The 17,850-nt window shown below is 36.1% G+C and overlaps 1 protein-coding gene across 12 annotated transcripts in view; it reads left to right on the forward strand.

The window, feature by feature from the left end:
- The window catches only part of RBFOX2 (RNA binding fox-1 homolog 2), a 270,397-nt gene that overhangs the window by 72,689 nt on the left and 179,858 nt on the right, over positions 1 to 17,850 (forward strand). For all 12 annotated transcript variants that reach the window (XM_045552977.1, XM_045552982.1, XM_045552979.1 and 9 more), the window contains exon 2: positions 11,063 to 11,113. In XM_045552977.1, coding sequence (XP_045408933.1) covers positions 11,063 to 11,113 — 51 coding nt within the window. The remainder of the gene's footprint in view (positions 1 to 11,062; positions 11,114 to 17,850) is intronic.

Below are 17,850 nucleotides of genomic sequence, written 5' to 3' on the forward strand. Positions count from 1 at the left end.
ACACAGAGGAGGATGGTGGTTGGTAGTGGGTGGAGGGAGAGGGAAATGGGGATTAATGGATGTAGAGTTTCAGTTGGGGAAGATCAGAAAATTCTGGAGATGGATGGTGGTGATTGGTTGCACAGAATGTGAATGTATTTAATGCCACAGAAGTGTATACTTAAAAATGGCAAAAATGGTAAAATTATGTATATTTAACCACAATTTTTCAAAAAAGAAAACTGCTGAAAAATATTTATAGTATGTTCTTAAACCTCAGTACTAGAAGAGAGAGAGTAGGGAGAATTTTATTTCTTATTTATGTGTTTCAAAATATAATTTTGTCATCATGATTGAATTTTAATTAAAAAAATATTAATAAAAGCAAGAACAGAGTGGATTTATATAGAAAAGTTAAAGAACTGAGGGTGTTAGCGAAGCATGGATTGATAAAAGCAGAGTGGACTGTGTAGCTGTATGAAGCATATATAGTCACGTGTATCCATTCTGGGAAATGCCTCATTATATAATTTCATTGTTGTGCGAACCTCGTAGAGTGTACTAACCCAAACCCAGATGGTGTACTGCACACCTAGGCTATATGGTGATGCTTATTGCTCCTAGGCTACAAACCTCTACAGTGTGTTACCGTACTGAATACTGTTGGCAGTTGTAATAAGTATCTGTGTGTCTGAACATATCTAAATATAGAAAAAGTACAGTAAAGATACAATATAAAAGATAAAAAATGGTACACATGTGATGGGTGCTTACCATAAATGGAGCTTGCAGGTCTGCAAGTTGCTGTAGGTAAGTCAGGGAGTGAGTGGTGAGTGAATGTGAAGGCCTACGACATATAGACTTGATAAACTGTATGCTTAACTCTGGGAGGCTGAGGCGGGCTGATCATTTGAGCTCAGGAGTTCGAGACCAGCCTGAGCAAGAGCGAGACCTTGTCTCTACTAAAAAAAATAGAAAGAAATTAGCTGGACAACTAAAAATATATAGAAAAAATTAGCTGGGCATGGTGGCGCATGCCTGTAGTCCCAGCTACTTGGGAGGCTGAGGCAGTAGGATTGCTTGAGCCCAGGAATTTGAGGTTGCTGTGAGCTAGTCTGACGCCAGCCACAGCACTCTAGCCCGGGCAACAGAGTGAGACTATGTATGTATGTATGTATAAATAAATAAATAAGTACACACATACATACACACATTTAGGCTGCAGTAAATTTATACAATTTTTTTCTTCAATAATAACACATTGTATAGCTGTACAAAAATATTTTCTTTATCCTTATTCTATAAGCTTTTTTTATTTTTGGGACATTTAAAATTTTTTTTAAACTTTTTTGTTAGAAACTAATACACACACACGTTAGCCTAGGTCTACACAGGGTCAGGATCATCAGTGTCACTGTCTTCCACCTCTACATCTTTCCCCCTGGAAGGTCTTGGGGCAATAATCTGCCTGGAGCTGTCATCTCCTCCTATGATAACAATGCCTTTTTCTGGAATACCTCTTGAAGGACTTGCCTGAGGCTGTTTTTAGTTAACTTTTTTTTTTTAAGTAGAAGGAGTACACTCCAAAATAATGATAAACAGTATAGTATAGTAAATACATAACCAGTAACATAGTTGTTTATTATTATCAAGTATTAGATACTGTATATAATTGAATGTGCTATACTTTTATATGACTGGCAGTGCAGTAGGTTTGTTTACACCAGCCATCACCACGAACACATGGGTAATGGGTTGTACTGCAATGGCTGCGATGTTGCTAGGTGATAGGAATTTTTCAGCTCCATTATAATCTTATGGGACCACTGTCATATATGTAGACAGTTCTTGATCAAAATGTTAAGTGGCGCATGACTATATATGTCACAAAAGGCAAGTTTCTTTGGTCACCTTCGAGGTAATCTCATTCGTTCAGTCCTTGAATACTGGCATTGATTTACAGTATCACTGATATTTATCCTGTGTTCAAACAGCTGCAGTGAGGCAGGGTGGCCATTTGGTGTGTATTCCTAAGGAACTGATGTTAGAGTAAGCTAATTAAAAATTAAAGATTGATTATTTGGAAATGTGCTACTTTGTGGGAATTGGTTCCATAGACTATATAATTTTTGTCTCAAGTTATTTGCAACTGATAGACGTGGGGGCCGGGAAGAAGTTCTTTTTGAGCTTCTCCTGTTTATTAAATGCTGTGCCAGATAAACTTCACCTAATTATCTCATTTAATTTCACAACTTTATGAGGTATATATTATCTGTTACACAGTTGAGAAAGTTGAGGCTCAGAGAGAGTAAGTAATTTGACCAGAGTCACATAGTTAGAAAGTGACATAGCCAACATTTGAATCTCTCTTTGACTCTCAAAGTTTAGTCCAAACTTTTACTACATCATGAAAGGGGTTACATATATTTACAGTTAGCAGAGTCTAAGGTGAATAGTTTATATGATTTGAGAGTCAGGAGGTCTAAATTCTAGGTTTCCTTTTATGTCCACTTTAGTTGAGTGACTATGGACAAGACAATTCTAAGTTTTAGCTGCCTTACCTGTGAAGGAAAGGGGTTTGATGGGTTATTTATTAGATACTTGGAACCACTGTTGAAAAGAAATTTTAATGTGTTCCAAAGAAGAGCTTCAAGGACCTAGTAAATCCCTCTGTCAGATACTACCATGAAACATACTGCTTACACCAGGACATTTTTAATTTAAAAAACAAAAAGGGTAAATGGGGAGGGAGGAGTGGTGAGTGTAACAAAGAACTGTTACTGATTGTCTTGATGAGGAGGTGGAATGAGTTGTTTTATCTTATTGTGACATGAAAATTTAGTTTACCCATTAACAGTTGGACCTTATGTTGGGACTGTGTTGTTAGATACTACCAGATTCATATCCCTTACAAGAGATATATCTCTAGGTACTTTGAACCCTATATGATTTGGAAGCAGAGTGGTGCCCTGTGGTTGCTTAGCAATTTCATTGAGCCAAAGGTGCTTGTTGCTGGGATTAGTTTTTGCATATAATAGCATATGGAAGTTGGGTACATCTTCTGTTCCTGTGGTATTCCCTTCTATGTCCCAATTCAAAAAAGGCTTAATAATACTTGAAAAACAGTTAACTTGCTGCAAATAAGGTAATGAACAACTGAGCAACTTGGTTTGCTTTTTTTTTTTGGTCAGTGTGGTCTAAATCTTTCCTTCTATTATTAAGTGTGCAAGATAATACGAAATTCATTTTCAACTGGGGAGTAAGTCAGTGAAAAATCTCCACTTGTACCATCACTCAGGTTGTGTTTGTAGAGGGCAGCTTCATTTCTAATCTTCTTTTGCTTACTTTTACTTTCCCAAAATTGCAGGGTAGCAAGAATTTATTTTGTTCCATCCTCGGTATAGTCTTCTCCTTCCATTTTGTGAAACTGGTTTGATTTTATTAGACACAAAAGAAAGGGGCAGCAGGATGGTTTTTCAGATTTGTTTTTATTAATTGCTTGGTTTAACTTCATTGTGCATTTCCAGTTTTCTGCACCTGCTCCTAGCCAGCCTTCATCAGTGATAGAAGCCAGTAAGGAATACTTTTATAATAAAATTCTGAATGTTCAACACATGATCTTTCAAGCAGATGAAACCAAGGAAGATTGGTAGCATGGTGTCTTTCTTAGGCTTCTTAGGTAACTTCATTTTGGTTACTGTTCTATTGGTCATTGCTTAGGATTTATAGTATATCACAACTATAATTTTTTAATGAAAGCAGGACTTTTTGATCTTCAGTGTTGTTAAGTCCTTTTAGCACCCTTTTTAACTGTATTTTTAAAATACAGAAACTTTTTAAAACTTAAGAAAACAGTACTTTTTCCCTCCTCTCATGTACAGTATTCTGGGTAATTTTACCAGTATTTTTAGTAGTAATGCCAGTATTCTAGGAAAATGTATTGACTAATCATTTAGCAATGATACTGATAACTTCCAGAAAGCATTTAGAAATTATGACTTTAAAAAGCATTGTGTTGGCTGGGTGTGGTAGCTCACTCCTATAATTCCAACACTTTGGGAGGCAGAGGTGGGAGTATCACTTGAGCTTGTGTGTGAGCCCAGCACATCAAGACCAGCCTGGGCAACATAGCAAGACTCTGTCTCTACAAAAAATTAGAAAATTAAAATATGGGTGACAGAGCAAGACCCTACCTCAAAAAAAAAAAAAAAAACCGAAAACAAAAACAAAAGCCATTGTGTCTTTTCAGCAAGCATCAATTCCTTATGGTATTAGAGGTCTTGTCCTGTTAGGAGGCTAGAGGTTATTACCCACTCCCATGCTTACACACACTTTTTATGAAAATCTTCTAGAGTCCTGTAGTTCTTTTGTTACAGACTTTAGTTCTGGTATTGGTCGTATTATCTTGTAATTATTATGATTCTGAGGCAAGAACCTCAAGGGCAAGAACACCAGCACTGTGCTTGTCAATCCACTCTTAACTGAATGATTGGAGGATTCTTCAGCTTAAATGGATTTTTCAAACCTAAGTGCATATGAGAGCTTCTAAGCAGTCAATGAAGAATATAAAAGTCAGGTGTGTTTTGTTTTTTTTATTTTGCTATGTATCACTTCTCTCAGTGTCCACTGTACATGCATGATCAGTTGCAGTTCTGTTTGACAGTTACTTAAGTATCCTTGTGTCACACTTTTACGTGTCCATTAACCAGAACCTTCTAAACAGGTTGAATTGTTGACCTCTAGTTAATAAAGTTTCTTGTGGTTGACATTTTGTTTCTTATAGATCTCTTTTTGTTTTCGAGCAGTCTCTATGTTGAGGTGGAGTCAGTTTCTAAGTCTTTCAGTCTTAACTGGACCAATAAAGTTTGCTTATAGGCACATAGCTACTATAAAACCTTTTGTCTTTGCAGTTCTTTTTTGTTTGTGTGTCTTGTGAGACAGAGTCTCACTCTGTTGCCCTGGGTAGAGTGCATTGGTAGCATCATAGCTCACTGCAACCTCAAACTCCTGGGCTCAAGCAGTCCTCCTGCCTCAGCCTCTCAAGTAGCTGAGACTATAGTCGCGTGTGATGACACCTGGCTAATTTTTCTGTTTAGTATTTTTTAGTAGAGACAGGATCTCGCTCTTGCTCAGGCTGGTCTCAGAACTTCTGAGCTCAAGCAACCCTTCCACCTCGGCCTCCCGGAATGCTAGGATTACAGGCGTGAGCCACTGTGCTCTTTGGAATTTAACACATCTATCTCATTTGTTTCATTAGCTTTCCTTTTAATTCCATCTCTAATTTAAATGTTAGTTATTTTTACAGTGATTAAAAAGTCAGATCTTTAGACAATCATAATTATCCCTACCCAGACCAGGGAAATTTTTTTTTAACTAGTTGTCATGAAGTATTACAAGTATCAAGGATAGAATTAAGATGTAGGTCTGAAGATGTCTGAGCTACTATCATTAGCTATTTAGTTTTGAGCAAATCACTTAAACTTCCTGAAATTCAGTTTTGTCATCTGTAAAACGAAGTTTATAAAGTGTGTTTTAAGTAAGGACTAAGTAAGAGTGTATGAAGTTGGTTTGATAAATTATTAAGCATTATGAAACACTGATAATAGTGATACTCTAAGTGATACATGAATTTTACAGTTTAAAAATTCAGACAATTCAGGTAAAATATGCCCTTTGTACTTTCCACTAATCTTATTTTTCTCCCTAGTAGTAGAGCACTGTTAGAAATTTGTTGTATATCCTTCTAGATGTTTTCTTATATGCATGTAGAAATACCGATTTTTATTTTATAATTAAAAAAAATACCACACTGTTCTATCGTTTAATATGACCTGAGATCATGGAGATTTTACCTTATTTTTTAAAACTTACACATAGGATGTTGAAATTATATAATAATAACAGCCTTTCCTTATTATTAATAGAAATTGAGGTTCTTTCTAGTTTTTCACTGTTAGAAACAGCACTATTGAAAATCTTTGCACATGCTTTGAAATCATGCGCAAGTGATTCTCTAGAGAGATGTGAAATTATAAGAAGGTATATGCATTCAATATTTTGATAATACTGTCAAATTGCTTTCCAAAACAGTGGTCCCAATATATTTATATTCCTACTATTAGATGTGAAAGTACCCATTTACTTACTTATCTTTTTGCTCACTTGTGATATTTTCATTTTTGCTGATCTCATGAGTGAAAAATTGTATCTCAAATCTAAAAGAATGTTTGTAGGCAGCATGATTTGTGAGCACAAACAAAACCTTAACTGGAAACAATTTAAATATCCATTAACAGGAAGATAGGACAGATAAATTTTGACATATTTATAAGATAGAATAATAAATAGAAATCAAAATTATTAAAATATAATGATGTGCATTAGTGGAGATGAATCTTATGAAGTATTGAGCAAAAGAAGCAAATTGCTAAAGAATGCATATGATAGGATCCATGTCTGTAAATTCATAATCATGCAAAATTAATGCTTTTGTAAGGGACAGATATATACATGATAAAATTAAAAAGAAAACCAAGCCTGTTCTTTAAGTATGGGCCACTCTCAGAGAGGCAGGAGTTTCCAGGGAGGGCTGGAGAGTTCCAAATAGCCTTATCTGAGAGCTGGGGAATAAAGGAGTAGTGCTTTGCTAAGGCAGGTGGAGGAGTAAATCCATTTCCTCTGACACATCTCTGTGCAACCTGTTAAATCTGTCTTTGCTATTAAAGTTTATGACAATACTGGCTTGTAGGAATGTGATCTTTTTCTTACAAGTTTTCTGCATTGTTGAACTCCCAGATGTCACAGAAGGTTTATATGTGGGATGTTCTCTATGAGTGACAAATTTCTGTTAATATGCTTTTGGGGTTTTTGATTACTTTCTTAATCTTATAATCCCCTTCTTAGACAGTCTTGAAGTATTTACTGTAAAGGGATAATATGGAATGGTTATTAGAGAAAAGAACTTGGCAAAATGGAAGGAACAGGGGCTTTGGAGTCCAACAGACTCAGGTTGGCAGTTTGGCTTTCTCATTTAATATCTATGCATTATTATTGGGTCAATGACTTACCTTCTCCGAGTTAGTTTCCCTAATGATAGGAAATACATTTTTATATACCTCCATATTATCTACTTTCTTTGCCTCTTTCTTTTCCTCCTCCCCTCCAGTCTGGAACTATACTGATTAGTTGCTCAATATCTGGTGGTTATCATCATCTTTATCATTATCGTTGTTAAAATTTATAGGGAATGATATTGAAGTAAATTTGTAGAATCCACAGAAAGGCACTTGTGGATTTCAGAAGGAACCCTGTTCTTTTGTTGTAATATAAACTGTATATGTCTCCTCTGAAAAAATCAATGTGAAAAGTAGCCAAAATTGCCTGTAACTATTATTACTTAATGATATATAACTCATAGGCCGTAAATATTACTTTTCTGAAATGTTTTCAGTGTTTCAGTGGTATAATTATAGAGTTATGCATCTGTTACTGGTACCTAATTGCAGAACATTTTTATCACCCTCAAAAAAATAAACCTGGTATCTGTTACCAGTCACTGCCTGTTTCTCCCCCTTAACCCCTGGAACCACAGATCTATTTTCTGTCTCTATAGATTTGTCTATTCTGGACATTTCATATCAGTAGAATCCTATAATTTGTGGCCTTTTTAAAAAACTAGAGACAGGGTCTCGCTCTGTTGCTCAGGCTGACCGTGGATTCCTGGCCTCATGCAATCTTCTTGCCTTGACCTCTCAGATAGCTGGGATTACAGGCATGAGCCAGCATGCCCAGCCTAATCTGTGGCCTTTTGTGTCTTTTTTTTTTCTTACTTAGGATGATGTTTTCAAGATTCATCCATGTTGTATCCATACTTCATTTTTTAAACTGCTGAATAATATTCATTTATGGATGTACCATACTTTGTTTATCCATTCATCAATTGATGGATATTTGGGCTGTTTCTACTCTTTGGTTATTATGAAATAGTGCTGCTGTGAACATTCGTGCATGAGGTTTTGTGTGCACATGTATTTTCAATTTTCTTGGTTATATATTAATACTTAGGTGTGGAATTGCTGGGTCATATGGTAACTCTCTGTTGAACATTGTGAGGGCCTACCCAACTGTTTCTAAAGCAGCCGTACCATTTTACCTTCCAACCATCAATGTAAGAGAATTCCAGTTTCTGCACATCCTGTCAATACTTGTTATTGTCTGACTTTTTGATTATAACCATTCTGGTGGGTGTGAGTTTTATCTCAATGTGGTTTTGATTTGCATAATGAGTTAATGATACTGAGCATCTTTTCATATACTTATTTGTCATTTGCTTATCTTTTTTGGAGAGCTGCCTATTCAACTCCTTTGCCCATTTTAAAATTGGGTTATTTGTCCTTTTGTTGTTGAGTTGTAAGAGGTTTTTTTTTTTATATGTGCTGGATACACGTTCCTTATCAAACATTTGATTTGCAAATATTTTCTCTCATTCTGTGGGTTTTATTTTCGTTTATTTGAGGTATCCTTTGAAGCACAAAATTTTTTAATTTTAATGAAGTCTTAATTTATCTGTTTTCCTTTGTCACTTGTACTTTTGGTGTCATATTGAAGAAACTGTGATTAACCAAAGGTCATGAAGATTTTACTCCTGTGTTCTCTTTTAAGAGTTTTGTAGTTTTAGGTATGATCTATTTATTTATTTATTTATTTATTTTGAGACAGAGTCTTGCTCTGTTGTCCTGGGTAGTGTGCAGTGGTGTCACTGTAGCACACTGCAACCTCCAATTCCTGGGCTGAAGCGATCCTCCTGCCTCAGCCTCCCAAGTAGCTGGGACTACAGGTGAGCGCCTTGATGCCTGGCTAATTTTTCTATTTTTAGTAGAGATGGGGTCTCGCTCTTGCTCCAGCTGGTCGCAAGCTCCTGAGCACAAGCTATCCTCCCGCCTCGGCCTCCCGGAGTGTTAGGCTTACTGGCATGAGCCACTGCGCCCAGCCTAGGTATTATCTATTTTGAGTTAATTTTGTTTGTGATGTGAGGATTCCAACTTCATTCTTTTACATGTGGATATTCAGTTGTCTCAACACCATTTGTTGAAAAGATTATTATTTTCCTATTAACTTTCTTGGCAGCCTTTTCAAAAATCAGTTGGCTGAAACTGTAAGAGTTTACTTCTGGACTCTCAATTGTATTCCATTGGTCTATATGTCTGTTTTTATGCCAGTATCACTATCTTGATTATTGTAGCTTTGTAGTAAAATTTGAAATCAAGAAGTGTGAGTCCTTCAGTTTTTTTCTTCTTTCTCAAGATTGTTTTGGCACCCATAATTTTTTTTAAGACAGTTATCTTTAGTATCTGGTATGTTTTCTTTGGGGAGACTAATTTATAAATATTAAAATGTTCACAGTTGGGACTTAGGAATAGAAAAGGAGAACCTGGATTTCTATGATTGAGTCAGTGGCCGAATTTCTAAATAGTTTATGGGTATTTAACTCCATTTATTTATTTACACATTCTCTTGGGTTTCCACCATGTGTTAGATCTTGGGGAAACCATGATGAACAAGAGACAAGGTCTCTGCAGTAAACTTGACTCCTGGCTTTCATGTTTTTGAAGGGAATGTGGACTTTTGCCTATCAAAGATATGAATATGGGATGTGAGGGCTATCTGGCTGCGACATCTATCACCCCATTGATCGCCAGGGTTGATTCGGCTGATCTGGCTGGCTAGGCGGGTGTCCCCTTCCTCCCTCACCGCTCCATGTGCATCCCTCCCGAAGCTGCGTGCTCAGTCGAAGAGGATGACCTTCCCCGATAGAGGAGGACCGTTCTTCGGTCAAGGGTATACAAGTAGCTGCGCTCCCCTGCTAGAACCTCCAGACAAGCTCTCAAAGATATGAATATGGTCATATCTTCGATGTATCTGCCATTAGGTGTAAAGTTTTCTCTCTTATCATATTTGAAAGTCCTATCAATGAAAATTTCTCTTAAGTTGTTATTCTGCTAGTATTAACGAAAGTACAAATGGATGGAAGAAGAGGATGAATATCTTTAAGTAGCCTGTGCTGAGCATTTTTAAAATTACAAAAGCACCATATAGTCTCATTTCCTTTGTGTACACGTATATCTCCTCCCATTTTAAAGTTCTCTTGAAAGCAAGGGCTTTATTTTATTCATCTTTCTTACTCTGTCAGCCACCTTTTCAGTACCTGGAAAATTTTAATGTTCAATATATGTTAACTGAATGATTGAATGGGTCAAGTAAGCCAGTAATGAATGCTGACGTTGTATGACCTTATGCTAAATTAGAGTTTGCATAGCTTTTATTAGCTACTATCCTTGCTGTCAAGAATCTTGATTTAGTGGTTGAACATGAAGATAAGACAGATTTTCAACATGATATACCTTTAAAAAATAACATTAATTAGAATCATAAATAATATGCAAAGTAAATTGCACAGATAACCTAGATAAATATTAACATGTATACATGTTAGAAGGAGTCATTCAGGTCCATAGGTTGATACAGGGTGGTAGAGGAAGTCTTGAACAGAGGTAGAATTTCATCTAGATTTAAAAGAACTGAGAAAAACAGGTTGATAGAGGAGGGGCTAAGACTTTTCAAGAGGTAGTTCTCTACAAGGGGATACTTGTCCTCTTTCTAGCCAGAGGGCAATTGGAAATTATGTGGAAGGTTTTTGGTTTTCCTAGTGTTTAGAAGTGGTGCTGGCTTATGTGAGTGAGACCGGGGATGCTGAAGTCCCACAGTGTGGAGTTAGAAATTGTTCTGGCTCAACCATCAGTAGCATCTTGGTTGAGATACACTAGGAAGGGAACAGATCTAGCTGCACAAGGAGGAAAATAGTGTTTATGAATAGTGTTCCTATGCATATACTATTTTTTTGTTTGTTTGTTTTGACATTGTGAGATTTACTAGGAGATACATGCAGTTAGGTAGAGTGGAATACAGCAATGGAACAATTTAGGTACCAGGACAGGATTTCATATTTGATCAGTTTGCATGATTTTGATTCTTCTTAACATTTTCTTTCTTCTAATAGTTTGTTTTTTTTCTTTTTTTCTCTTAGAACGAACCTTTGACTCCAGGTTATCATGGATTCCCAGCGAGGGACAGCCAGGTTGGTATCTGCTGTTTGTTACTCATATGATGTGTGTGTGTTTTATCAAAGCATGCTGTGATAGAGAGTATTTCCTGAAATTACTTATTCTGGAAGGTAATGCGGCTTGTTTCAGCAATGAATTTACTTTTAGAGATAGAAATTAAATATATTAATTATAAAAGTATCATAATCATTACAATTGTGGATATTATAGAAGAAAACAATCACTCAAGCAAAGTCATGATTACTTTTGTGTTTGTTTTTTCTTCTCCAGGCTATAAAATAATGGTGTGACCTGGTTTATTTGATGCCTCATAATTCTAATGCTGGATTCTAACAATTCTAATGTTTATTTTCTGCTACTTAGCTCCTGCCCGCACAGATTTTTTAGTCCTTGCAATAATCTGCAGCAAGAAAATTCCATTCTCCTCCCTGGGGGAATTCAGCCTTATGTTTTTAATCAGGGAAGGCTTGCTTGAGAAAGCGAAGTGTCTGCTGCCTTTCTTTGTTAGATGAGGGGAAGACTGGGAAAAGCTCAGGCCCTATTGTTGGTCAGAGCAGAACTGTTTCCTATGCGACATCCTCGGTATGGTTTAGGCGAGTGTATAAAATGCCTTCTCTGTCTTTTTGCTGTTTGAAGGCTGGAGCGGAATTAGGATAAGAAGAACGGGCAAGGCTGCCTTTTAGAGAAAGTCACCTAACCTAAGAATTAAATTTGTCTTCTTGCTGTGTGGGGATATTGACATTTTCTTCAGGAGATTTGACAAGGATAGCTCCTAGCAATATCTTTGAATGCCTATCCATGATTCCTTATAGGATTGTCAAGAAAAGCCAGCATTGTTAGGTATTTCCAGGGGATATGCGTCATTATAGTGCTAAACTAAAGGGTTGACGTAGTTTTCCCTTTCCAGAAGTTAACTGAATCTCATCAGAGCCCCCGAAGCTGATCTTAAAAACCAGGATGGCCTATAATCAGTAGTCACCTATTTGGAGGCTTTTCTGATTTGAGAGTATTTGCCCAATTCTGACATTTTTGGTGCTGGGTTGACATCAAACTGACCCCAGGTAGGGTATAGAGAGACAGGTGAGAGAAGGTAGTGGTCATCTCTGTGTTCATCTCCCAGTGGGATCCTTGCTGTTAAAATTGAAGATGGAAACTTTTGGTGAAAGATATGATCATTTGCCCCAATTCTAAAAAGAGTATAGAAGTTTTGTTTGTTTTTCTTTGTGGTTTGGGTCTTTCCTAGAACTTCTGTAAGCTATGAAATTTATGCCCTTTGATAACAATTTTATGTCATGGTCATATACCAGAAAAAATACTGATGCCTGGAGATCCAGTCCCCAGAGATTCTGATTGAATAGGCTTAAGATTGGGCTTAGTCATTCAAATATTTAGAAATCTCTGCAGGTGATTGTACTGTGCAGCCAAGGTTGAGAACTGCAATCCTATGGGTTGCTTTAAAAGGAGTTACATTTTGTTGTTTCATCCTGTACTTTTCACCCAGGATGTGTAATGTATAAGGGATCATGGTTAGTCTCTTAATCTAGACTTGCATACTAATGTAGTTATTTCATTATTTATAAAATGTTGCTTATTTTGGATCTAGGAAGTTAAAGCTAATTGATGTAAAGTATGGAAGTAGATTACTGAGTTTAAAAGAATCTGAAAGGGTATAGTATAAGACTGTGTTCTTCCTGTGGGGATTACAGATCAATAAGGAGTTAAGCAAAAGGAGTTAATAGGAATTTGTTAAGGCACAAAAAGTAGTCTCTCTTTGCTTAGAACTACTTTAGTTTTCCTTTCTTTTGCAGCAAGGACCCACTTCGGTAACCTACACATTCATTACTCATGCTATCTCGGCTATAGGCCTGTGCAGACGCTTTGCCATGGTTTAAAGTTGCTAATTTACTTTGAGGCACATTCTGATGGTGACAGGTTTATTTTAGTTTGTTTTCTTGGGCTTTGTCTTGTACTCTGCTTGGATCTTTGAATTAGAGATCTTAAAGTAGTGCAAATAGGCAAATATTGAATAGCTGCTTGTTGTATTTGATGAATACAGAATCCAGATGAGTACTGCTAATTAATGTGCCTAACCTTGTGAACTCTCACTTTGTGCTTTGAGATTTGGGAGATGTTTATAAGCGTGAAACACTGGTCACTGAACAGCCCAAGCTGGGCAGAAACAGAACTTGTGATTTTTACTTCTCCTCAGCATGGTTTTGGCTCAGAAAATCTAAGAGCCCAGGAATGGGGTGAAGGTGAATTTTAATTACGTGCCTTTATTTACTTTTCTTATTCTTTTGCTCTTCCTTACTAAATACGTAAGAATCATCCTCAGGTAGGATTTTTATCAGCATCTAGTGGTGATTTTAAGAGGTAAAAATGATAATCTTTTGATTGTTGTAGATTACTTCCATCAATATTTTCTCATCTTACCCTCCCAACCCCTTCTTGAAGTAGATGGGGCAAATGTTCCCTTTGGAAAGATAAGGAAATTGAGGCAAAGAGAAGTAAAGTGATTTGTCCAAGGTAGCAATGCAAGTTAGTAGCTGAATAAGAACCAAAGTTTATCTTTTGAGGGCCCTTTCCTCTGTACTAGGGATTATTGACTCACCCAGAGAAAATGTGGTCATGAACGAATGTACCCACTCACTCATGTTATTTTATGTACCATTTGGGGGCTTTGTAAACCTCCTGAAGTTCAACCATAGATCTAGAAGTCCATGAGTTTCTGGTTAAGGATTATTACAACTCAGTTCGTGAGCACGAAGTGGACCAGCATTCCATTGTTTTAGTGACTCTTTCATCATGTTATGTAAGCCCCCAGCTGCACATTTGAATCAAAAACTTGTGAAGAGAAGGAGGGGAAGAAAACTACCCTTGTAGAGGTTTTGTTTTTTTTCACCTCAGTCATCATTCCTGATCAGTTAACAAGCTTTTTGGGATGGCAATCCATTGCTTTTATAAAGCACTCCAAGCATTTCACTGTGCTTGCTAATATGGCCTCTCTATGGAAGTAGAGGAGACAAACATTGTTCCAGTTTTACAAAGTGAAAACCAACTCCGAAAAGCTAAATATTTTATCTAAGGCCATGCAGAATTTTAGGTCAGTGATACGATATAGTGGTTTAGATTTGTAACTATTTTTTTGTGATTTACGTGCTTATGCATGTTTCCAAGTGTCAATTAAGGTTAGGATATTTTATGGGTTTGTAATATTTTTTAAATGGGAGAATACTTGTTTATATCAGCTCCAGAATTTTTATATAGGAGAGGCTTAGAAGCAGCAATCTGATTAGAAGAGGGCTTTTCTGCATAGCAAACTTACTGTTTTTGCTAAAATTGTTTATTTGGGATGGCTTTTAGGGGATTCCTAGAAAATAGTGTTGGTGGTCCTAAGACTGGCCCTTTGCCACCTCTGGGTGCCACAACTTTATGTCTACTGTAATTAGGGTGACCATATACATTTATCATTCAAGTTAGGGCAATTTTGAGAGTAAAAAGGGATGATAATTATGTTGAAACAGTTCCAGGTTAAACTGAGATGTATGGTCGTCCTAGCTATAATTAAAAAAATACAATCAGTGTTCTATTAACTGATGTGATCAGGACTAATAGCCATGGGTTAATTTAAACAATTGTTTGAAGTGGGGAAATAAGTTAAAACTTTTATTTTAACTTAGATCATTTTATTTTAATTTGAACAAATATATTGCTTACTCTTTCATCTTCTGATATGAGGTGAAGGTCTTTTATATGCATATAGATCTGATTGAAGTACTACTTGATTTTTTTTTTTTGCACAAACTGTGCTCATAAAGCATCATTTATGCATTCTAATTTTTTTTTTTTTTTTTAGAGAGGAACAAGGCCTTAGTGACATTCAAAGCAATTTAGGTGAAACTGTCTAGATTTGTATGATTCCCCCTTCTTGCCCAGTCTTTTACAGTTTTCTTGCCCACATCAAATTTGACTGAGCAAAAATTTTTAGTGTCTTGACTTATTAAGAATTCTCAAAGAATTCAAATTAGAACTGTTTTCACGGAAGCTTTTATAACTATTTCATTGATTTATATAACATTTAATAATACATTTATAAGTACTTATAACTTCTATAAGCAGATAGGTGAATAAACACAAGTGATTCTTGATAAACATAAAGCTCAGCTACTGGGAGAAGGGCTTGGGGGTGGAACGAGAGAATTGCTTGCTAGTTTTACGTGGTAAGAATGCCGGAAGCATCCCCGGCATACATGACTTGAAATGGAGAACATTAGTTAATTTAACAAGTTTATTGATTAAAAGAGCTTATACTGTAAACAACTGTAGGGAGGACTTATTTTGTTGTCAGCAAATTTGTATCTCTTTAGTGCTTACTTGGTTGAATTTTGTTTTAGAATCAACTCAGTCTGGGGATCGGTAGGGGAAGAGGATTAGAGGAGATAAATACAAATTATAAATAATTTGTTTTGCTTCATTGGGGCAGCCTACTCTAAGGGATGTTCAGCAGTGGAATACTTGGAAAACTAAGGGTTGAAAGTAATGCTGATAGTTAGCAGTGCCCTCAGTGTAATCCTTTTTTCTTAGATCCTTAAATTATGGCACGTTACACTAACTCTTCAACTGTGTGGGAATGAAACGTTGCCATGTACGTTTGAGATGAGAGAGAGCACAGACCCTTGCTTGGGTTCAGGTGTTGAGTCAGTTATGGAATTGGGAATGTTAGTAAATTATAGAAACTAATGTCTGTAAAGTACTCTGCAGTTTACAGAGTACTCCTATGTATATCCAGCTTTGATCTTCACAATAGCTCTACCAGGTAGGTTATTGGGTTTTATTATCCCTATTTTATAGATAAGAAAAAGGCACAGAGGTTTTTAAATGAATGACCCAATATCACATAGGTAGTAAGTGGAAAAATTGAACTTGAATCCCAGATTTTCAACCTCTGTGTCTTGTATTTCCTTTTTGTATTTTTCTATCAGTGTTTCTCTTCTTTGAATGTTGAACATTCTCTTGCTAGTGTGACAAGATAACCTGGAATCTTTAGAGAATGTAGCAGCATGAAAAGTCTTAATATGACCTGAAAGTCCCTTAAATAACTTACTTCTATCAAGTTTTCTTCCTGTCTTGTTTGTTAAAATAGCATATGGTCTAAAATTTATCTTTTTGTATTTTAAATATAAAGAAAAAATTAATATTATGTTGTCAGACCTTTGTCTGATTTTTAAAATGCTTGTCAGTGACTCCTCAAGAATTTTTCCTTCAATTTCCCAAAATCCTGTTGAAAGCCACTATGTGGATATGTTCCAGTGATTAACAGAAACAAATGGGCATATCAAAGAAGATGTTGAAATTGACAAATATGACTTAGACAATTATAGATATAAATTCAGAGTGGCAGCTTTACTTATAATATAGAGGGTAAATTAAAAATGACCTAAGGGTTTTTTCCTTAAAAAGTATTTTCTTTCCTCTTGAAAGTTTTTTTTTCTTTCTGCTTTTTTTAACCAGTTTTTTTCTTTTATCCCTGGAATGGATTTTATTTTAGTCCAATTTTTGAAAAGAAATTTCAGGGTTTTTAGTTGTTTTGATTGGGAGCTGTGGACAATAGCAAATGCATCTTCTGTAGTACTCATTTGGCTTGGTGACAAAGAAATAATGCCTACTTTTCTTCCCTTGGAGAGAGTTGGTGGTACAGAGGACATGCATGGTGAGGGTGTTCGAGTTCTAGCTCAGTGCTTTCGAACTTAAAAAAGACTGCAACCCCCAGAAAATGATACTTTTTTGTTATGACCCAGAATACACCTGTATATATATAATTATGACTTAGTCTTACTATGTTCTAAGTATTGTGATATTTTCCATTTTTTATCATCCCATTCAAAAAATTCTTGATCATGAGCAACAGTTGATTTACCAAAATTGATTTCCTGCGCCCACTAATGGATTGCAATCTGCTTGAACAACATTATTCTAGTAATTATTGTGCTTAAAAATGTGACCTTAAAGAAACTCCATACCTTTTTGCAGTCACTCCCCTGCTCTCCATCTCCCCACCCCAGCCTTAAGGCCCCCCAGTTGGAGACAGGATTAAAATGACTGGTTCAGAGGTGAAATGTTACCCCTTCTATATCTCATAATCTGTAATAGTTTCCTTTCTGGTCCTTTTTTTTTGTTGTTTAACTAAATATGCTTCTGCTTTGCTCTTAAATTATTGGCAGTGTGAAATCACTTTCTTTTCTTCTTATTAGGTTGTCTAGAACCCCACTTTCAGCCTTTGTGCAAGGCCTTTTGAAATGGTTACTTTCCCCCAACATCTGGCATCAGGTCTCTCACCAGTGATTTAGGTCCTTCTGTGGTGTTGTCCTTACACCCTCTAGTGGATGAAGGACTGGTAAATGCTGCAGCATCTAGTGTTCTTGTAGCACTTTTCTCAAACAATGTAATTAGCTTTATTGTTGCATTTTAGATCATTCCATTCCTTGAATAGTTCATAAGCTTTTTCCTCCTGGGAAAGACCATTTTATTTCTTCTGCTGCTCACTGCCATGCATCTAAATAACATGCTCATTTTGCTGTTTCTTGTTTTATTAATTTTTGGTACTGTTCTTTGGCTTCTTACTGTTGAAGATGAGAAATTAACCATTTTATAGATACTCTCTCTTGCCTTCTAATATAGTCATTTTTTGGTTAAATCGGCATTATTGATTTATGATTATATAATTATTAGGTTATTATGACTATGTAAATAT

This window comes from Lemur catta, chromosome 6, assembly GCF_020740605.2.
Source record: "Lemur catta isolate mLemCat1 chromosome 6, mLemCat1.pri, whole genome shotgun sequence".
In the NCBI taxonomy this organism is placed as follows: Eukaryota; Metazoa; Chordata; class Mammalia; order Primates; family Lemuridae; genus Lemur; species Lemur catta.